We start from the raw sequence: 22,071 nt of genomic DNA, 5'->3' as shown, positions 1-22,071 counted from the left end.
ATTTTATTGCTATATAGTATTATTTTTTGGATGGCATGGAGAGTATACGCTTTAAGTGCTATTAAAGCCAATGCGTGCTTATGAGGGTTTATCACAAGAGGCCACGCGAGCGACGCATTCAATGATTTTGCCGCTTGGGACTCATGCTCTGTATGGAGCTTATGTCGGATGTGTTATCCTTATCGAATGCAGCACCACTTGGACTACGCTCATCCAAATCCACGACATGCATATCGAAATTATTCGAATTGCTCGATGGCACGCAATGCGAAGCGACGTGGCCTCTGCCACGTCCAGCTAGGTTGAGTTCCACGGAGAAGGGCGTCGTCGTGGTCTTAGCCCTGTTTCTATTGTTGCTGCTGGCTGTTGTTGTGGTTTTGGTTGCTGGCGTGGGCGCAACCGGCGCCATCTTTTTGACCGCGGGTGCAGCAGCCGTAGCCAGCTTGCTGGGGCAGAGCGGTAGCTCGCGTGTGCGGCTGCTGCTGCGACTATGCGGCGCCAATTTCCGATTCAGCTGCAGTTCTGGCGCCGTATTGGATCTGGACCACTCGTTGTTGGCAGCCAGCGCACGTGCGGGCACAGTTCGAAGCGGTGGCCGCCAGCAGGACTTGACACGTTGCCGCTCAGAGAGATTGATCTCCTCGCTGATCTGATTGAGCAGCTCCAGCAATGTGCTGGTCTTCTCGTCCTCAAACTCGATGCGTATGGGCGATTCCCGACCGGAGGTGCAGCCAGGATTGAGCAAAATGAGCCTTTGAAGGTTTGGTTAGTTAGTTTTTATTATTTTTTTTTATTTTGTTAACTCCACCCACTTCTTGGCCTCCTCGATGGCCTTGCCCAGGTTGTGCAGATTCTTGCGTTGGTACTTGGTGCTGCGACCAATCTGCGAGTTTTGCAGCGTGCCCTGCAGCACCACGTTCCACTTGTGAGTGCTTGACTGCAACAGTACGGTGCGTGCGACGCGCTGGAAACGTTCCCGTGCCGTCTCCTTGGCTGGCTTTGAGGGCGCTGTTTCCACTTTGACCTCTCGCATTTCACCCTCGCCGTTCACATTGCTGAGCAGATCCGAATCGCTGCTCGTTTGCACGGGCGCCACATGGAAGCCCTTCATCAGGCGCCGTTCCCAGACTTTCATGCGACGAGGTCGTGGATCTGTTGCGCAAAATATAAGTGATTAGCATGTGTGTGTGTGTTTGTTAAGGTCATTTAAGCCTACGCTTCTCCTTCTTGTTGGCCGACGACACATCCATTCCACTGTTCTCGAATATCTCCAACATTTCATAGCGCATGGTGCTTATCTCGCTCTTGACCTCGTTGATGTCATCCTCTGTGACCGGATTGTTCTCAAATTTGCGATGCATGGCCGAAACATAACGCCAGACCAGGGAGCGCATGATATTATCATATTTGTTATACTGCTCCTGTTCCTGACGTTTCTGTGGGCAAAAGTAATGCGTCTTAATGTAATTCTAAAGCCCCAACTATCAATTTTGTGGGATTGGTGAGGTCAGTCAGTCAGACAGTTAATCAGTCACTACGGCACCGTACTTGGTATGCTATCAAGAGCCTTAATGTGTGACTAGTTGTTCAGTAGAGGCCCTAAAGCCCAAACAGTCAATTTTCAACACATTTTTACTCGTAGGTGGTGGATTCAGTCAATCAGTCAGTTAATCAATCACGCAGTTGAGCGACTCAATGTGCAACTACCTGTTATTAGGCGCTTCTATTTTTCACACATTTTTCACTCGTGGTCGTGGATTTAACAGAAATGCTGTATTCAGTCAATCAATCATTCAGTCACTCACCTTGGAACGCTGCCGATCTATGGTCTTGCTGGACTTTCTAAACACCCTAATGAGCCACTTAACCGAGGGCAGCACATTAAAAGGCGGCGGCAGCGTGGCGCTGTCCTCAAAGTAGCTCATCCAGAGTTTGGTGCGTGCAAACTTCCACTCAGTGTCCGAGTGCTCCTGCAAATCACGCAATCAAAGTCATTAAAGGAATGAGGGGCTGAGGGGTTGAGGCTTAGCTACTCACATCAATCATGGCATAGGAATTGGACATCATGGCTATAAGTAGATTCAGCAAAACAATCACATTGATGACGCTGTAGGAGCCAAACATGAGCAGGCCCCAGAAACGAGTGTACGACTTGATGCCGGTCAGCTCAAAGTCATCGAGGCCCACCATGCCAAAGCTGGCCCAGAAAAGCGACTGCGATGACTCAAAGAGGCTGCAACGCACAACGAGTTAGAGATTAGTACATAGTACATGCTTTCTAATTAACTGAATGACTGGACTGACTTGCCAAAGCGTCGCCATTTCATGCAGGAGTCGCCATGTGAGGCCCAGTCCGCCTCACCGCCGGGCAGCACATAGCACTTGCTCTTCTCGAGCGCAGCAAAGTACCAGAGCAGCTGATTTAGTCCACAGGCAAAGGCGAACAACACCAGAGTGTAGATGAAGAAGAATTTGACAATATCGATGACCATGCGACCCAGCGAGATTTGCAGCGGACCCAAATGCGGATTAATGCTGAACAAATGCACCAGCTTCAGCGCCGAGAAGACATTCGCTGCCGCAAAGAGACCCTCGGCAATCAGCTGCGGGTCAAAGTCGTGCCACTTCTCGCGCGGTATATAGGCCATCTGTGGATCGCTTGCGATTTCCGTTGCCTGCTGTATGTAGGCAAAGGCGCTGCAGGGTGGGCGATTTAGTGGTATGGTGAGGTGAGGTGAGTGAGTGTTGCAGCTTGAGCCTGAACTTACCGCAGACACATGACGCTCACGTAGAGGCTGTTGCGCAGAAAATCAATAAAGTTCCACATGTTACGCAAATAGTTTTTCATGCCCACGGCAAATATCTCCTGCACCTCCTCCCACATGAACCCAATCACGTAGAGCACCACCAGTAGCTCCAGCTTGCTGGGCGCCTGTCCACGTTGTTGCTGCTCCTGCTCGGCCAGCTCGGCCTTCATGCGTGCCGTGCCAAATAGCCGCACGAAATCATCGTCCGCTCGCTGCGAGACCAATATGAGGATAACTGCAGGGTAAACAGACAGGATATGAGTAGAGGCAGGTCCTATTATTATAGCTTAAACTGTTTACTTCGACCACAACTCTTAGTCGGACTTCTACTTACACAAAAAGAACACATACGACGAGGCATGGACGAGGAATTTCATAAACGGTTTTCGCATCAATTGACCCGTTCGACAGTTGGGTGCGAACATATATATGAAGCAGTAGAGGGGAAACAGTATAGCCACCTGTGCTATGCAGATGAACTTGTCCACGATGCTCTTGCGCCTGAAGCCAGGCAGTCCGTCATACCAAATCGATGACAGCAATTGTTGTATATTCGAATGGGCCACGAACTGCAAACAAATAGTCCAAACAGATCAAAAATGCAGGTATTGAATGGTAGTGCATTTGTGAGATGCAAAAGTTGCTTTAAGATACAAAAATGTATGTTCGAAACAAAATTATTATTGAGATATGAAAGTATCCGTGAGATACAAAGTTGCAGAGTTGTCTATGAGTTACAAATACCCACCTTTTTCTGCTTATAGGATATGGCCTGTACAAGCCGCGTGAGGCTCATGCGATCGCCCGGCTCATAGCTAGATATAGTCGGATCGTAGTTCAATATAATGGCCAGCTCATTGGAGGAGCGCGTCTGATCCAACAGGCAGCAAGCAAACTTCTGGCACTGACGCCTCAGCTCCATATACTCCGACTTGCACTCCTGCTCGGTAAGGGCCAGATTGCGCAGCTCCCAAGACAGCTGAAAGGCTGTCAGTATGGGATCGCTGGAGGTCAGGCAAATGAGCGAAGGACTGCACAGCGCCCGATAGATATTCACACGCGAAAGCGAGTGCCGCAGCGAGTCCGCGCCCATGAGACGAACACACTCGTCACAGCCGCAGCTAAAAGATGACAAATTAATGGAAGTCTCGCAATCGAAGCCAACTGCTTACCGTATATCATGTGGCACAGGCACCGCAGCGCCCCGATCCAAGAGTATGCGCAATATTTCAAAGTTATTCTTGTGCGCCGCCAGCATCAGCGGCGTTATATCGGGCGCAAACATGGCCGTATTGATGTCCACCTTCTGCCAGCTCTGTAAGGAAGCATTCAGTTAAGGTTAAGGTGGTGCGATTGCGAGCAACTCTCAAGACTCTTCACTCTATAGATGATATTTCGGCCACATTAAACGTTTTATTGCATATGCGTTACAATTGTAATTTTCACACTTCAATTGCGCCCAATGGCTGCTTAATGAAGCGTGCTCGTGTGTGCATAAATATGTGGCAGGAGCCGGCGATGACATCACCAGCTCTCATACAACTTTATTTGCAACAGGAAAAGAAGAAGACCGACTGGGCAGAACCGAAAATTAAATACTCTTGCTAATATATAATTAAGGAACATAGGTACGGGTACATATATATTGATGGATGGGGCTTATATAAACATGCTTCTTAACCTGATCGTATTTAAAATATAAATAGACTGGAGAACAGATCTTCAGTATAAACCGTACAACACCGAAATACTTCTGTGAAAGCGATATGTTATTTTAAGCTGACTTTGCTTAGGCAAAATTGAATGTACATATAATTTGTCCTGTTGATCAACGCACCTCCGACTGCGGACAACATGACGTCTCGATCTTGCGTGGCTTAGGTATCGGAGCATTAGGCTAATAAGATTAAAGTCGCCGGCTCAATCCAGCCAAATTTCTAATTTGAATGTATGGTTTTATTTATCAATCGGGCGACGCCAGGCATCTTTTCGTATACTATGAAACTTTCAGCCTAAGAAACTGAACTTTTTAATACATAGAATAAGTCAATAAATAATATGTATATATATCCTTAAGGCAATTGTTCCTTAACAGAGCACAGCATATATCATTAAAAATGTATAACATCCAAGGCAAGTGTATATGATGAGCACAAACACAGACATGGATAATCATACAGTATGTGACATTAAGGAGCAGTTGGAGGCGGAAGCGTTGTCCGCTTATCGCACACTCCCAATCACTCCAGCGTCTGTCATGTACGTGCCTAACGAGTCCACACAAAACTGATTAAAATCATGTTAGCTTCAGTTTGAGAAGCAACTAAAAGCTGTGCCACTCGATGTGTGCCACAAATTAGCTGAGTGCAACACTGGGTCGTGAGGGGGTGACGGGGAGAAGTTGGTAGACGGGCAGATAGGTGTATTACTTACATAGAGCTCGCCCTCCTTGAAAATGAGCTCCTCGTGCTCGAGCAGCAGCTCAACGGCCTCAACGAACTCCGCATTGATGGCATGCAGCAGGGCATCCTTTGTCTCCACGCCCATGATAACAAGCAGCTCGACCATCTCCAGATTCTCGTTGTCTATGGCCAGCGTTAAGGCGCGTCTGCCCAACGGGTCCATGCAGTTAATATTGATATGCTGGTGCCGCAGTGCTTTTTGCAGTATCCTAAAGAAATGTGGCACAAGTGGGTATGGCAAGTAATTAAAATCAATTGGCTTAACAGAAAAAAAGGAAATTATTAAAAATGTGACCGTAAAAGAAAACTTTTGCTTTTCTTGCGCGGCCAACGAATCAAAAGCTTTTAATTATATGCAACGCCAGCGAAAAGTTTGCCAATCAAGCGAGTTACATAAAAGGCACTCGCTTTTTTTTTTGGATATTACGTATTTGTTTTATAAAAGGCAACTAGTTATGATATAAAATTGAGCATATTTGATATAAACAAATATTGAAACAATTTTTCAAATTAAAGCATAAATTTCAAGAGCAGCGCCAAAGGTGGTGCCTAGTGTTGAGTTCAGTTGAAAGTGTTGTGATATTTGGTGGTTCGTTTTGCAACACTTTTCGATTAACTGGACACTCAACGTAGTTACCTTTGACTTGCAGCTGTCAAAAATTCTAGTTTAGCTACGTTGCGGCAATCCCTAGAAAATTCATTTTACAATTGTTCGTCAACATAAATTGTTGTAAAAAATTCTAACAAAACGAGATATATATTGAATAAAACGCCGAATAAACTAACCGTTTGGCAATTAAATTATTTGTAAACCCATTCCAAATCAATAACAACAAAAAAATAAATATGGACGCTACGAAGGATCAAGGCTTGGTCATCAAAATGGCACAAAAGAACAAGGGTGAGTGGCTCCGACCGACCTACGTACCACTGCGACTGGAAAATAAATAAAGGGTGTGTCCATCCATCAATTAGAAACGCAAACCGTTAAGATAGGTGGTGGCAATTGGTTTGCAGTGCCCCCAAATGGTGCTGGGCGTGATTTTAACCAAATGCCGGCATTCAGCCGCATCTCCTGGCAGTTCTACAAGGATCGCGAGGAGGAGCTTTATCGGCGTGCCTGCCATTTAAAGGGCATACGGGTGCAGCGCGAGGAGGAAGACGACTCAATTGGATCCGAGGAGGAGCCATCAAAGGCACACTATCGTTACACATTAGACGAAATGAAAAGTTACAATCCCTATCGTTTTATCAATCTAAAAATGTAAAAAATCACAGCCACAACAACAGCTACAACTACAACAACAACGACAAGAAGAAACCCAACCAATAATTAGGCAACAGCAAAAAGCACACGATATCAGACGACCAACCACAATGTACACAGCACACAACAAGTTGAGAGTCTGTTGCCCCCCTAATGACTCAATGTTTTTACACAATTACGATTTCATATTAATTAGAGTATATCCAGATGTCTACAGAGAAGCAGACCTGACAGATGCTTGTACTATTTCATGTTCAAAACAATTGATGATTGTTCATAAATGGTTTTTTTACCAGCCAAGTTTTACTGTGTGTCTTACCTCTTGGGAATCGATGCGGTATTAGTTGTGGGTGAAAAACTGCTTTATGGAAGGACACTTTTCAGAAGAGCTGATTATGACTTGAATATAAGCAACTAGTGTATTATTTATAATTTAAATTTTTATTATTTATAGCAAAGTAATTACGATCGGGCACAATCGTATATGGAATAGATACAACACTCACTGAAAACAGGAGCATCGATTGGCATTCAGTCCATGCTTATTCTAATTATTGAACCACATTTGTCATAAATAATCAGGTGTTATATTAATTGTTGCCAAAATTTCCTTGAGGGTAGAGTTAAAAAAATGTTGGGAGTCCAAACTATTCTTAAGACCTTCACGAAAATGGATATGACATATCTTCCGGAAATCAGACTTAATTTATGCGAATATTGTTGATTCACTTTTTAAAAAATAGATTTCGAATTTTTCTGAGATATATGCGGTACTTTTATCGATATATAACGAATTTTTTTTAATAAATATCAGCTTTTGCCAATATGGGAATGATTTTTAATTTATAAAGCTTGTACTCAAATCGATACACATATATTAATCAATATCGAATACCTTTAGGCATGTTATGATAGCTTAAAAATTGTTCTACACATTTTTAAAAGCTTTGAAACTAATTGAAACATTTTAACTTAATTTTATATTTTATTTTAAATAGTGTAATAAATAACACTTTAATCACAAAATGCTTTAATTTTCTATTTGCTCATCAAATTAAATTAATTGTAAATTTATTAAAATGCGCTTTTAAATGGCATGGCATGGAAGTGGCTAAACACGACTCGTTTCCGCATATTGCTTATTAAGTGGCATATAAGATATTCCCCAAGGCAAACAAGGCAGGCAGCTATGCAAATAATTGAAAACACCCAAAAACACATACACACACTAGCAGCCACACACAGACATGTACACACCATGTAACCAGGACTCGTGCTGATAGGATTTATGCGTTTCCTACACATATCGCGCTGAGGGATACGAGTACGGATACGGATACGGCCCATCGACACCTGCGTGTCCCCTGACGCACCATTTAAAGAAAAAAGAGGCGCAAATTTGGCAGCGCTGAGAGCAAAAAAAAAAGAGAACAGAAAAACACGCAACGTCATGGCTTGGCACTCACCTGCGCACATTCGGTATATCGCCACGCTCGACGGCCAGCAAAAATTTCTTCTCCTCGAGTAGCAAAGGTTGCGGTAATCCCAGCGGCACACAACAGCCGCCCACAGTTTTAGGGGCGCCACCAGAGGCGCCACCGGGCGGCAACTGAACCACGGGGAAAAAATGAAATAAAAAAAGAGTCAGTATGTAAAAATAAACGCAGGTGTAAATAAATAAAATAAAATAAAATGCAGAAAACAGAAAAAACGAGCAGAAAATAAACATAAACATATAAGGAAATTAAGTGCAGTGTCGGATGGTTGGTTGGCTGGCTGAGCGGTTGCTTTATTTGCACCACTTAAATGGCATGGAAATGAAATGTGCCTTTTGGAGCGTTTAAGCCAAGTGCCGGCAGCAGCAGCAGCAGCAGCCGCAACGACAGCCGCAGCAGTCTCTAATACACGTGCAACGCGACGTATGCGTAACATGCAAATTGGTGCGAAAATGAGCTGGCAGCTACTTGTTACGCGTATCTTAAAGATACGCAGTAGTTTAAATACTTACGCCCATCGGTTGCTTCTTTTTGCGACCCATGTTTAATGGTGTTATTTAGGTATAGGAGCGTGTGTGTTTATGTGTGTGGGTGTGTAATAAGTAATTCACTTAACAAAAAACGACTTGTAATTTATTTGTGTCTGTTTTGTTCTAAAAGTTCCAAAGCTCGCTTAACACTGCAGTTCATTTATGGCAACTTCTTTTTGCAGCTGCTTGTCAACGCATGGGCTAAAGCCACACACGCAGACACATACACACACACGCACAGGTTTGCACACTCTATGACACACACAACCAAAAGCTAAACCAAAAACTGGCAAACATTAAGCCCCTGTGCATGCAACTTTGAAGTAAAGTTATTCTCGCTTTTTTTGATCACTGTTGTTTCCAGTTGTATATGTCACACACGCACGCACACATGTGCGAGCGTATGTGTGTGTAAGTGTATGTGAGCAGTTGGTTTTTGTCTTGGTTTATGGTTTTTGGTCAGCGTCTGCTGCAAGTTGTCGCTTAAGCTGTTTATAATTTTAATATATTTTTATTTTATTCGGTTTTTTGCTCGGCACTCTGCTAAGCTCTTTTCAAGTGTCCGACAATTTTATGCATTTAATTTTGAGCAATTTTGAACTGCAATTAAATTAAAGCAAATTTTTTAGGTTGGTATTCGTTTGTGTTAGTTATATTTATTATTTTCATTTATTTAGCTTCCCAAAGCTGTGCTTAAAATATTCAAAAACTCTTCGGACTTAAATATCACATTTTTGAGTCATGTTTCTAGATTTGAGATTCCTTTTAAGATTTATTATATCTACATTTTTTTAATTGCAGTATTTTATTTTATCCAATTTGGGTTTTGTTTATATCTATCAATTATTTATATTTTGTTGCTGCTCTTTTTTAATTCTACTTTATTTTAAAATTGTGTTTTACCAGAAACATTTGTTTATTTTATGTTATTTTTTCAGTAAGTCTTGGTACACATACTCGTTATGTATGGAGCTGAAAATAAGAACTGAAAAATCACAAGTAAAACTTTTCAAAAAAACATTTATTTTCTTTAAGGTTTTCCAAATTTTAATTTCCCCTTTCGCGCTTTGTTCATTTTCTTTTGTATTTGATTTGATTTTGTATATTATTTGCCAGCTGTAATTGTTGCTTTTGCTTATAACAGACTTTGTTTACATGTAGCACGCGGCCACCGAGTGGATTATTTCACAAATAACTCAATTATTATTCTCAATATTATTTACAATTTTGAGCACTAAGCTCGAATCGCAGCTTCAAAAAATAATGATATATTTTTCTTCAAACACTTTCAATGTTGTTATTATGCAATTGTTGTCCAATCAATGCTTAAGTATTTATTTCAGTCCTTTTTTTTTATTTTTGCAGAGCTTTTCACAGTGTACTTAAAATTTGCGTTCATTGGCTGCAATTCAAAGTATTTCCCACTTGCGTAAAAAATGGCCATGCAATGCAAATTTTTTATGGCCGGCATTAAAAAACGGCACATCCGCTGAAGCCGGGCAGCAGCTATGCGAAAAGCATTGTGAGTAGCCAGACAAAAGGCAACAACTGCATTGTTTAATTAAGTTAATAGAATTATAAGTCGACTCGCGCGTTTGTCATTTAACATGTATGCAGATAGCCTTTTTTTCTATTAGTATTCTTTGTTTTTTGCTGACAAGGAAACGCATAAAACCGCCGCAATAAATTCGTTTTTATCTGCAGAGACAGCTGATATAAGCTGCAATATACATATATATATATGTATAGGGTGTGCTCTTTCAGTAAGGGATTAATATTTTATGATTGCCCATCAACGAGTTGGCTTGTTAAGCAATTAGGGTTTTATTTCATATGCGAATATATGATCCGATATGCCAGCCAGTTGTTGATGAGAAAATAATTTGTCTGGAGTAAAAAAGGTCAAATCTTCAAAGAGACTTCAGCTATTACAAATTCGGCATACAGTTGCAAAACTTGACTAAGTTTTGAAATCAATCATTTTGCAATTCAATCTTTTCTACAGTAGAATAAGTTGTATTAGTATTTATTCATAAAACTTTAATTTAAAGTGTGCCTTCAATAACATACAAAATTAAAAAAAAATCATTTAGGGAAAAATCACTTCTTGAAATAAAATTATGCTGAATGGTTGCTGGCTCATCTTTTTTACAATTGAATATCAGGTTAAGAGCTTTTTTTCTTGTGGAGTAAGCTGCGTCCACAGATTTCAATAGCTGAGTTATGTTGGCTAAGCCTGGGCTTGGACGATTTAATAGTATACATTTTTGGATAAATTTGGTATGTAGGTTCGTGCAGGGGTATTCAATAAGTTAAGAACATATGTCTTATATTATTTTCATCAATACAAAATCGAATATGGGTCAAGTCGAATCTAGTCTACAACATTGGGAAATGGGCTCTAAAAAAGGATTATAAAAAGGAATCACACCTTAATTTATTTTAATTTGTATGCTATAGCTAAATATTTACTAGCAAAAAAAAAAAACAAATGTTTTTCTTCTACATTTTGGTCACCTGTTTTAGAAATATTTTCATCTTTATGCTTGGAGTTTTGTCTACTTAAACCTTAACACTTTTCTTGCACATGGCAGGCTTAGTTAGTATTCAATTCAAATATGCGGCACAATTGCTGTCACAAGTAGCACACGCACAGACACGTATTCAAATACACACACGTACGCACACACACGCACACGTACACACACAATGACCGGCAGCAGCTTTGTTCGGCAACTCTTTCAATTCTCTCTCTCACTGTCTCGATCTCTGCCTGGCACTGTTGGCTACATAATTCACTTGGTCGCTGGGACACTTAAGCCACTTACTTCTTGCATTCTGGCGCATAAAAACGTGTGCAACTGTTCAGCTTGGCCGCACAATGGACGTCGAAATTTCATGTGGCTTAGAGGTAAAAAATATTGTGGCTTAACTTTTGTATTGCATACGTTAAGGCGCGCGGCTATTTTTTTTATTATTTATATTGTGTGTGTGTAGGTAGTACTTTTATTTTTATTTTAATTCAATTCTTTTTCTTTTTTTGGTTTTGTACAGCCAAAAACACGCCGTGCGTTCCGCTCGCCACACTTTGACACAATGTCCGGTCCGCGCGGCTTTTGCAAATATTGAAGAGCGTTTTGTGTTAGCCGCTTGGACGTTGCACAGAAATTTATACCAATTCCCGAGGGCCAGAGCGGCGTTCTCGCTAATTTAATTAGACTAAAACGTTAAATATTTGTTTTCGTTTTGTCGGCGTGGCAAATACATGTATGCGATACAATACGATACGATACAAGGGCCATAGAACTGCCTCGGACCAGTCCGTGTACTTGAACTCGACATTCTGGCTGCTGTTGTTCTTGTTATTGTTGTTCTTGTTGTTGATCACCTGTCGCGTCGTCGTTCAAGGGTCGGCGGTAATCAACAAGTTCTGGCCATGTTCTTGTTGCCGCCTCTGGCGCTTTAAGGCGATTAGACCAAAACACCTACAAAGTAGACAACAATTCAATTACAACTAATTTGCTGTGATTTCATTTCATTTTGTGGTTCTTGCTGCTATTTTCTTACACTTATTTATATTGTCAAAAGCAGCGTATTTAATTTAATTTTCAAATATCTTAGGTGTCAAGCTCTTTTATGATAACTAAAACGTTAGAGATAAAGCTAGCATATTTTGGCATTACATAATCAGGAATTCAAGTTGGATTAATTCTAAAATAAATCCTAGCATTCAATCATTTTGTATGGAAGTTCACAAGTTCTTGACTTAGGGGAGTTATTATTAATTAAAGCTTACAAAACTTGTTTTGAGTCGCTTTTGATGAAATCTGCATGGAAATGAGCTTCACATTGATGTTCAATCAAAAAATTCCCCACTTTCGAAACAGTTCAATTTACCTTCAAAACACACAGATAGTCAGACAAATACTATTTAAACAACGATGCCTAAGCCCTGCTGTATGTGATGGCATTTCAAAGAAAGCTCTGAGATATCCAAAATTAGCATTTCATATTTGCCAGTTGATAAACATTTCATGTCTGTGTGTGAGTGTGTGTGTGTGAGTGTGTGTGTGTCAAAAGCAGCCTTTTGACTGTCCCATATAAATTCGTTTTGGCCAAGTTGGGCTGGAAGATGTGCACAGGACGATGCCAAATGCCGAAAGCAAATGTGAAGTACATGGTACGTGCATCAGGAAACCGACAAGCAAACAAAATTAAATCAAAAATCTTAAACTGGATTTTGATGAGAGCGCAGGCAGCACAACAGACCGAGCGATCAGCCAACCAGACAACAGACAACATTTGAGGCGAGGTTCTCCCACAGCTCATCCTCTAGCTGCTGCTGTTGCTGCAGAGCTAAAGCCAAGCAAACAAACAAACAAATAGCAGAGGAGCTGGCAACAGGATCTGCTGAAGGTGCATAGCAACGCACACATAACAGCACGTAAACTCATTTAAACGCACACACGAGCTCACAGGTGGGACGGCCAGGTGGCATTTGGCAAGTTGGCCAGGGGCAAGTTGGTAGCTGGAGGTAACCATGACTGCGTGTGTCTTTTTCACAGACTGCGAGTTTTAGTGAGCGATGAATTGACAACAGCCACAAGCAGCTGTACCAAGTAGCACTGGGCGTGGCGCCCCAGCAATAGCTCAGCAATGTGCAGCAAACAGTTGCGGCTGACGCTTTGCCCCATTGTGCGCGGCAGGAAATACGATTCCTTTCGGGCTAGCGTGCATGTGTGTGTGTGTGACAGGCAACTTATAAGCAGTCTCTCCCTTTTATGCAAACAGACACTAAGTAGCATAGTTACACGCGCGCACACATACACACAGACTCGCACATACGCATACCCAATATGATATATTCCTAAAAAGCTCAGTTTCCATGCGGAAGTTGCGTCACAAAAAATGCGCTTTGCGGTCGCCTCAGCTGCAGCTTGTTGCTGCATGCAGTTGCTGCATGCTGTTGCATGTGCGCGTGTGTGTGATAAATAAAATTGCATTCAATATTTTTCTTGGTTGTTGCGTTTTTGATGAGATTTTGCAGCCACCTTTATCCCCTTTATCTTTTTGTGTTTGCCAGCACTAACAATTTATGGCTGCTGCGTTGCATTTGCCATAAATTTTATTTCAATTTTGTTGTTTTTGTTTGTTGCTGCATTATCTTGCACGAGCACGTGCATAATTATGGACAATGATTTACCAAGACGCAGCAGGATACAAGATTGATAAAAGGTGACCTCATTATCAATATGTAGACTTGATCTACCTAACGCACCAAGTCCTGCAAACATACACAAGAATGTGGTCGAGTAGCACTCTGAAGACAAGCTCTTTACTCGCAATCCTGACAAGTATGCCATACTTTTTACGTTATCTTAATGGAGCGGCTACTGTATGCATTATATGTATATAGTTCTATGAAGTTGTAAATATTACAAAGATAACATTACATTCTATTCACTTAAGACAAGCTTCATGCAGCTCTGCCCTCGTGCATTGCCTGCAGGCAAGACTTGAACATAATTCACTTTGTGCGGTGGCTTAAATGTCCAACATACATTTCATGTATTTTCCTAATATCCATTCACTTCAACCATTGAGCAGATTGTAAATAGATAATAAATATTTAATTTGAACATATGTGAAAATATTAAGTGCTATTTTTTATTTACAGCTTTCAACTGCACTTTCTCAAGCTGAAACCAAAGAACACTTTTCGTGGCAGCAAGTGCATTTGAAAAGGAATTTCCATTTGCAGCCAAAAGTATGCAACACTTTTGCCAGCATTGGCTCATTTGATGTTGCACAATTTGGCATTGCATACTTTTGAGCGCAGCGGTTAAATTTATTTGCTTCCTACGATTCCGCCTCTCATGCGTTCCCGCACAAGCTCTTCGTTTCTGTGCGTTTTGTGTGTATCGGTGTGTGTGGGGATGTGTGTGGGTGTGTAGAAGTAACGTCATCAACTTGAACTGGCCATTTGCGTTGGCATGTGCGCAATTCATAAATATTTATTTTGTTCGCCTTTGTGCACAAAAGTTGTGCGCGTGTGTGCAACGCTCTGGCATGCCAATCCATTGGTGTGACCTTTCAGTTAAAGGAATGTTTAAATTTATCAATGAATGAATTGCTTGACTTTAAGTTTAATCGAAATACATAAACAAAACTTGTTTGTTTTTGGCATAAATCCGTGTTGGCCACACAGCATCCACAGCAGTCCTTGTGGTAAAATAAATTTTCTGCAATTCATGACAGCAGCAGCAGCGGCAGCCGTATACAGGTGTGGGCATGGCCGCAAGTACGTGCCGAGACACGAAACTTTTGCGAAAAGGATTAGAGTCGACGTACTCCTGCACCCCACTGTCGACAAATACCCCAAGGATTTAAAAGGCAATCAAATTAAATTGTTTTTGCGGTTAGCCGCAAAAGTTCTTCGGTTCAACTCAGAAATGCCAAAGTGCCATAGAATATGAAAACCACTCGGCCAGGCTAGCAATAATTTGTATTTTATATAAATTTTGTTTATATGTTTCTCTACCCCCCTTTTTTTTTTAATGATAAACGAGCACTCAGCTGCCTGACAAAAATGTCAATTAAATTTATTTACATGCAGCGCAAATCAAGCGAAATTCTTTAGCTGTTGACGCAGCTACAAAAACCCGATCCAATTCAATCCAATGCCCCCAAAGCACCTATAAATACTCACCTATACGTTTGTTTACGTGGCCAGCCCAATTAGATGTAAACAAGAGTCGCCGGAAGTAGGCCACATAAACAACAACCACATCGCACTACATTTACAACAACAGCAACAACAACAACAAATCAAATAGGCAATAAATGGCGAATATCATGAAAATACGGATGTCCATCAGGAAGTGATTACAGAAAAATGGTTTAGCTTATAAATGTGATGTGAGTACTTATTACAATATGTTTGTAGAAGTAATTTTTAAAATTTTAGTATTTGAGAGACGAGTATAAAACTTGTCGCAACAGTAAAAACAAGTAAGAGGTTCTAGTCGGGAGCTCCAGATTAGGGGATACCCTGAACACTCTTCTTCTAACATCAACTGCATATATATATTCTATTTTAGAAGCTATATGTCAAGTTTGGTGACCTTAGCTCTTATTATTTACCAAAATTGCCCAAAAAACAGGATATCGATATCGATTTGTATCAATTGCTTGGAAACGGAGTAAGTTATCGATTATTGGAAACAAACTCGATCTGCGCGGGAACTAGGAGCATCTACATCTAAAATACAAATACAATATACCCTTATACCCATTTTTAATGGGTTCAGGGTATAATAAGCCACTTTCTTATCTTCTAACTTATCCTTAAACTAGACTCTAGTACAAAATATGAAAAGAGCACACAAACTCTCATTCTCTTATACCAAACATAAATTTAAATCTGTCTATGCAGTACTATTAATTAATAATTAGATCTCGAGAATATATATTTTATTAAAAATTGGTAAAAAAGGTTTTGAGAAATTTTTCAAAGACGTGCTTTGAAGTGGGAGGCTCAGTAGAGCCTATTCAATGAAAAAGGAAAATCAATGAATGTAAATTATTCAGAATCAATCAAGCCTAAATGTAAATAAGATATGATTAACATAAACATAAAATTAATTTATACATAACGAACATAACGTCAAGCATCATTTAGTTTAAAATCATTTATCATATTATCATATCGTAAAGACAAAATATTAACGTGTATTTAAGTAAACCTGACACGCTACAGGGTATATCCAACAGGCAGCACTCAGTTTGTCCCTCTGACACATGGGATGCCAGCAACAACAACGGCTGGCGACTGCTGCATTTGCTGGCCACTGTGATTGCGCATCTTTGTCATTGTGCCACTTTGACACAAGTTCAAGCGACAAGGTCCACAAGGCTCATAAATTTGTAGCGCTTCGGGCCACGTTAACATTGATTTCTGGCTGTCAACGCGCTGCAAAAGGCCAAATGCCACTAATTTTAATAATAAAGCAAGCATCAAGCAGCCAGCGGCAACAGCAGTGACACATATATATCTATATTTATATATATATACAGCTACTTATGTGCGTGAACTGTCGTAAAATGCGGCGCCATCTACAAAAACAACAACAAGAGCAACAAAATTCGACCACAGCTGCAGTCAACGACTCGGCGACGACCTCAGTGAGAGGAAAAGCGAGCGAGTGAAATATTTTTCCATATAGCATAAAATTCAAGCGTATATATACGTTTGTGGAAATTAAATAATTTATATTGCCATTTGTCTACATACTTTGCATATTTCCCATTAATGACCCAGAAAAATAATTGCGGCTAAAACAACAACTCGAAAAAACGCACGCTGAGATGAAAGGCGAATAACTAGAATTAGGATAGATGGCCAAGATAGAAGACGCCATGTGGTAAGAGAAAGAGTAAAATTAATAGAGTGTGTTCTGTGTTGTGTCCCTGGGTGTGCGTGCGTGTGTGTGTGTGTGTCATTTTGGGCGTGCAGATTCGATCAAGGTTGCCTTGTGCGTTGGTAGAGACGAGCACAAGAGACTGAGACTAAGTGGAACACCATAAGCATAAAAATTAACTAGATCACAAGCTTATGATTGCTAGACAGCGAGTTTCCAATCTAATATATTATTAATATATTAATAAAAAAGGTATATTAATTAAAAACACATTTCATATTATAGTTTTGCTTTTTGGCTTCCGGCTATCAACAAGCCCGGCTAGCTCAGTCGGTAGAGCATGAGACTCTTAATCTCAGGGTCGTGGGTTCGAGCCCCACGTTGGGCGCGATACAAATTTTTTAAGCGTGATTTCTTAAGATTTTACGATTAGCAATTAATAAATTCACTTCATATAATATAGGTTGCATAACTTTTCTTTACAATAACAATAAATATTTTGAACAAAGAAACTTTTGTTTTGACGCGTTGATATGTACATTACATAATCGACCATAAAAGTTATTTAATAGTATATACAAAATAAATGTGCGTTACAAAATCATCTTCTAACCTATCATCCAAAAGCCGAACCAATACTTTTCTGATACGTAATCAGTCGTATTATCCATTGCGCTACAGGACGAAGTCGCCAATTACAATTCAAAGTTATCGAAGACACAATATGAAAATGATAAACTATTTATTATGACAATAAAATCTTGTATACAGAAAACAATATATATTTCCTTAACTTGCCAACTTTGACCATAAAAACATACCTTTTTTTGGCAACTACCTGTCGCACTTGGCAAAGCCAACAACTTAAAAAAAAAAATCGGAAAAACTCTCAGCCACAGTTTGGCTTTCCTGTTTTATCTCACGTACAGCAAACGTTGCCCGGCCTCTAAAGGCCCACACCCACACAGAATTGGGGCTAATGGACCATTGCTGTGCTGCATGCAACGCCAAGAGATTCGGTTTATTATTAGCTCCAAAGAAGTTTGGCGAGGTAAACATATTGGCTTTGTGTTGCGCCAACAGCACGCAGTCGGCGTTACCGCATGAAAATTACAAAACAAGTGAGATTGTTGTCAGTCACGTATGCTCGACGAAATGATACCCTCCACGAATGTGTATAAAATATGGGAAGTAAATGTATCTGAATCAAATAAGCAAAGAGGGAGAGGTGCTTTACTAGCAGATACCCTTTAATCCGAAAATACTTTTGTAGATAAAGAGCATACAATTAATATTATATACAATCTACAGAAATTTAATATACCCTCTAAATTTGTATGTGCAGGTCATCAATATACAAAAGCGCACGCACAAGACACACACACACACACACACACACAAACACTCCCATGAAAACTGTTTCGAAAATTGTGCACGAGCAATACGAAAATAGCGCCGTGAGGCGTTGGCAGGCCGAAAAAAAACGGCTCTCCCGAAAACCTGATTGAAATTGTTAAAAACTAAATGTTTTTCGAACAGTTGAACGTGCAATGAGCAGCCGTGCGGAGTGCAGCCAAAATAAATACGATTGAAAATGTTGTCAAAATATTTGCAAAAAAGTGTGCAGCATTGATATGTAAACATTCTTACAACAAAAATGAGTCCTAAAATAAAAACAAAAAAAAATTAATTAAAAAATCCCAAAAACAAAAACAAATAAAAATAAAAATAGAACAAGCAAAACAATTGAAAATGCAGGAACTGCCGCTTGCTAAATGATTTCGTGCACACTAAATAACAAACAAAAGTTTTGTTGTTTGATTTGTTTTGTGTATCACGAAAGCATTTTAGGCAACGCCTAGCCAAAATACAACAATAACAGCAAAAATAGCGAACGGAAAACAAAAACGTGCCGTGTGCGCGATTTTCGATTTCCAAGTGAAAAACTGCTGAAAAAAAAAACGTGCATAAAAAGCACGAATGCGGTAGCGGCAGCACCCGCTGCGTTAAGCGCATTTAAGGATTTGCATTATTTAAAACAAAGCTCGAGCTGGACTAAAACGGTTTGCCTTCGCCCAAGTCACTTTATAGTGCATCAAAGCCGAATGCATTTGCCGGACCTTTGCAAATCAAAACGTGGCTTAGTGTCCACGCACCGGCCCACGCTCCGGCACCCTCTTCGACCCACGCTCCGACCCACTCGGCAGCCCACTCTTCGGCTCACTCTCCGGTCCACTCTACTGCACTCCTGCAGCTTTAAGCCAGAGCTCTATAGAGTCCTGTTCACGGCCACAAACGCGTCGGAACACGTTCGCAGACAGCGTTTTGTTTATTTGCCTTCGCTGTCCACTCGGCCTGCGGCCCAGTCACATGGCGTATACGTAATTTTTTTCTCTGTTTTACACTGCCAAGGCTTCTGTTTTGCTCTGTCGGCTTAGTGCTTATTGTTGTTTACATTTTAAAGCAATTTAAGTTAGCCGCCTGCAACAAAGACAGACCAATTAGAGCTGACCAAAACGCAGTTAGCCGACTTGCCTACGTCTGCAGTTCCGACTCCCCCTCTCCACCCTCTGTCTATTCATCTACTTTACTGAAATGCATGACGCATTTATAGCCCGGCTGTCCGGCAATTAAGCATTCTTCCGTCCGATAAGATAGGCTACAAGTACTTTAACATGCACCCACAAGTGTGTATCTGTGGGGGTGTGTGTGTCTGTGTGCGGGCTCTTATCGGCCATGATGTTAACCCATATAAATATAGCAAAGCGTAATTTAATAATGCTGCCCAGATAATGGCCAAGTAGCCTTGGGCTTGGCAAATATTTAAGATTCACACTTGAGTTTAGAGAAAGCGAATACAAAATTTAACTAAAGCTAAAAATGCGAGGAATATCGGAGCTACTGAATGTCACAGTCATAATGCGTAATCTCAGTTTGTTTTTATTTTTAATCTACATTATTATCTCAAGGGCAAGTTTTCTCTTCTCAAGTAGACAGCATTTCTTTTCGATGTTTGGTTTGTTATTGTTGATACGAATTATATATGAAAGACAGCGCAAGTCCAAAAATAATAGAGTTTAATCTCTAAGTGTTTGATATGCGATTTCTTGATTTCTTAATTTTTATTTAATCGTTCAATTGCGCTGTTTCCAAGCAATAGATACAAATCGATATCGATATCCCGTTTTTTGAGCTAGAGACACCAAATTTGACATGTAGCCTGTAGAAAAGTATATACAGAGTATATAACTATCTTTATCTTTCAATTTTATAGGCATCGCTAAGCCTCTCCCTCCCTAGCGAGAGCTGCATTTCGTGTTAGTATAAGAAGGTTTAGGGTATCCATAAGTCGGGCACTCCCGATAAGAGCATTCTATGTGTAACTATGCAAGTTGCAGATCTGTGAGTAGACTCTCAGAGCTTAGTTATTTTCTCCTTATTTGTTCTAAGGCTGGCCCAAAAATGCTTTATACTTATTTATGATTTATGATAAAGGTAAAAATCTACTACGGATCGCTAAGATTGGGATAACTGAGCTTGATGTGAGTTATTCTAGTTACGCAAACAATCAAGAAATATTAACAAACTATAAATTCCGCAGCCAATTCCGAAAACCAAATATATATGATTTACGGCGAATTAATCTGATATTTCATAAAGTACGAAATTCCACTCTCAAGCTAAAATTTGATTGAAATTTAGTAGATATTTCTAAAAATAAAACAAATGTTAAATTTATTAACATTTAGTCAGGAAGTCTCATATCAGCCAAAAGGCATTTTTTCACAAAGCTGTAAAAAGTAATATACAAAAATGTATTTATCGGTCGTATTTACGTATAAAGTTAGCTAATTTCACCAGGAAGTTAAAATACAGCTCAGCGCCCAAAATACCATATAGTCGATCCAACAAACAGCACAATAAATAACTGCATTTTATTTGCTGTATCTTTGAAACACAAGTTATTGACAGCTAGCGCTTAGCAAGTATTGATGGGCCATAACAAACCTGGGCCTGATAAGCCAAATCTCAACGAAGGTCAATGGTGTGATATAAGCAACTAAGCGATTGACAATTTTTTGGCCAACAACAACAACAAAACGTGACACATGCCCAGAGCAAGAATGCAGCTGAAAGCGGCAACAAGTTGCGAAGCGCACAGAAAACGGCAGATAACAGAGAGACGCCAGACACAAAGAGGCAAGGGCGGGGGCCATAGGAAGCCATTTACCAGGGCATATATATATTTATATATACATAACTATACGACAAGTAGGTGGCAAAAAGCTGCCAAAAAATTGAAAAAAAATAAGAAGAAGAAAATTCACACACTACAAAAATGTGCTAAACGACAGCAAGGAAAATGATTTTCATTCGTTTACCAAATACAAGCCGCAAAGAGAGCGCAACATACAAATTGTTTTGCAATTTATTTTTATAACTAAACAGACAGAACGATACAGATACAGATACAGATACGCTAGCTAGAGCAGCGGCAACAGCGAGCACAACTTGTGGGCCCAATGTATTTGTATCTTGTTTTTTTGTTTCTTTGTTTATTTATAGATATAGAATAAAAACGCTCGCGAGCGCTGGCACTGGGCTAGCCTGAGAGTCGGAGTCGGAGTCGAGTCGATCGGCGACAAGTCGTGCCAGGCCCACCCCCCTTACCACGGCGCCCCTGCTGCCAGCCAGGCTGCCATCAGCAATCAGCCAAGCACACTCGCATACTCGCACACACGCACACATATATACACCCCTTTATAATTGAGCGCCAAAGAGCGGCAAGCAGAAAGGCAAAAGAAAAATATTGGCAATGCGGAGCCCCAAATCAAATAATGTGGCGCAGGCCAAAAACAGTTTGATGCACAACGCTCGCTCGCGATGACGATGACACAATAGCACGCAATCAAAGGCTGCCTCAGCTCAAAACGGAGTCCATCCCCCACTCAAAAAGCAAATCAAAGAAATAACCGAAAAACTGCTTCAAATATTACGCATACGCAACATGCTCTAATCCATAAAAAAATATAAAAAGTCGCAAAGCTTAAAAATTTTTTGTGTCATTTTTTAAGTTTGTAGCTAAAAT

General features: G+C 40.4%; 2 protein-coding genes and 1 non-coding gene across 5 annotated transcripts; 2 read left to right on the top strand and 1 right to left on the bottom strand.

Moving 5' to 3' along the window:
- Window positions 1-11,613, bottom strand: LOC115758206 (transient-receptor-potential-like protein). 3 transcript variants are annotated; one of them, XM_030698755.1, is made up of 14 exons: window positions 9,466-9,557; window positions 8,545-9,162; window positions 8,003-8,145; window positions 5,241-5,478; window positions 3,980-4,122; window positions 3,556-3,928; window positions 3,142-3,376; window positions 2,769-3,042; window positions 2,305-2,697; window positions 2,038-2,233; window positions 1,806-1,970; window positions 1,217-1,436; window positions 813-1,152; window positions 1-752 (listed from the first exon to the last, which is right to left on the bottom strand). In XM_030698755.1, exons 2-14 carry the CDS (start codon window positions 8,572-8,574, stop codon window positions 119-121), a joined length of 3,384 nt encoding a protein of 1,127 aa, XP_030554615.1. In that variant the 5' UTR covers window positions 8,575-9,162; window positions 9,466-9,557; the 3' UTR covers window positions 1-118. The 3 variants fall into 3 exon arrangements, with proteins under 3 accessions (XP_030554615.1, XP_030554617.1, XP_030554616.1); XM_030698757.1 differs by lacking the exons at window positions 8,545-9,162; window positions 9,466-9,557 and adding an exon at window positions 11,080-11,613; XM_030698756.1 differs by lacking the exon at window positions 9,466-9,557 and having other exon boundaries at window positions 8,545-9,290.
- Window positions 5,972-6,836, top strand: LOC115758207. Its single transcript, XM_030698758.1, has 2 exons — window positions 5,972-6,170; window positions 6,245-6,836. The coding sequence occupies exons 1-2, from the start codon at window positions 6,116-6,118 to the stop codon at window positions 6,535-6,537; spliced, it is 348 nt and encodes a 115-aa protein (XP_030554618.1). The 5' UTR covers window positions 5,972-6,115; the 3' UTR covers window positions 6,538-6,836.
- Window positions 11,614-17,297: 5,684 nt separating the features above from the next.
- Trnak-cuu lies at window positions 17,298-17,370 on the top strand. The gene has a single exon. It is a non-coding gene; the product is annotated as a tRNA-Lys (tRNA).
- Window positions 17,371-22,071: the final 4,701 nt, after the last annotated feature.

This window comes from Drosophila novamexicana, unplaced genomic scaffold, assembly GCF_003285875.2.
Source record: "Drosophila novamexicana strain 15010-1031.04,08,12 unplaced genomic scaffold, DnovRS2.1 tig00000137-arrow-arrow-pilon, whole genome shotgun sequence".
Taxonomy (NCBI): Eukaryota; Metazoa; Arthropoda; class Insecta; order Diptera; family Drosophilidae; genus Drosophila; species Drosophila novamexicana.
Note: the sequence above shows the minus strand (reverse complement) of the source record. Positions and strands in the feature narration are given on the sequence as shown.

Excerpts from the sequence above, each read along its gene's own strand:
- LOC115758207 (XM_030698758.1), top strand. The coding sequence starts at position 6,116 with ATGGACGCTACGAAGGATCAAGGCTTGGTCATCAAAATGGCACAAAAG. Across the intron at positions 6,171-6,244 it reads AATGGCACAAAAGAACAAGG|AAACGCAAACCGTTAAGATA; the intron begins GTGAGTGGCTCC and ends TCCATCAATTAG.
- LOC115758206 (XM_030698755.1), bottom strand. The coding sequence starts at position 8,574 with ATGGGTCGCAAAAAGAAGCAACCGATGGGC. Across the intron at positions 3,043-3,141 it reads GTCGTATGTGTTCTTTTTGT|TTATCCTCATATTGGTCTCG; the intron begins GTAAGTAGAAGT and ends TTTACCCTGCAG. Across the intron at positions 1,153-1,216 it reads GGCCAACAAGAAGGAGAAGC|ATCCACGACCTCGTCGCATG; the intron begins GTAGGCTTAAAT and ends TTTGCGCAACAG.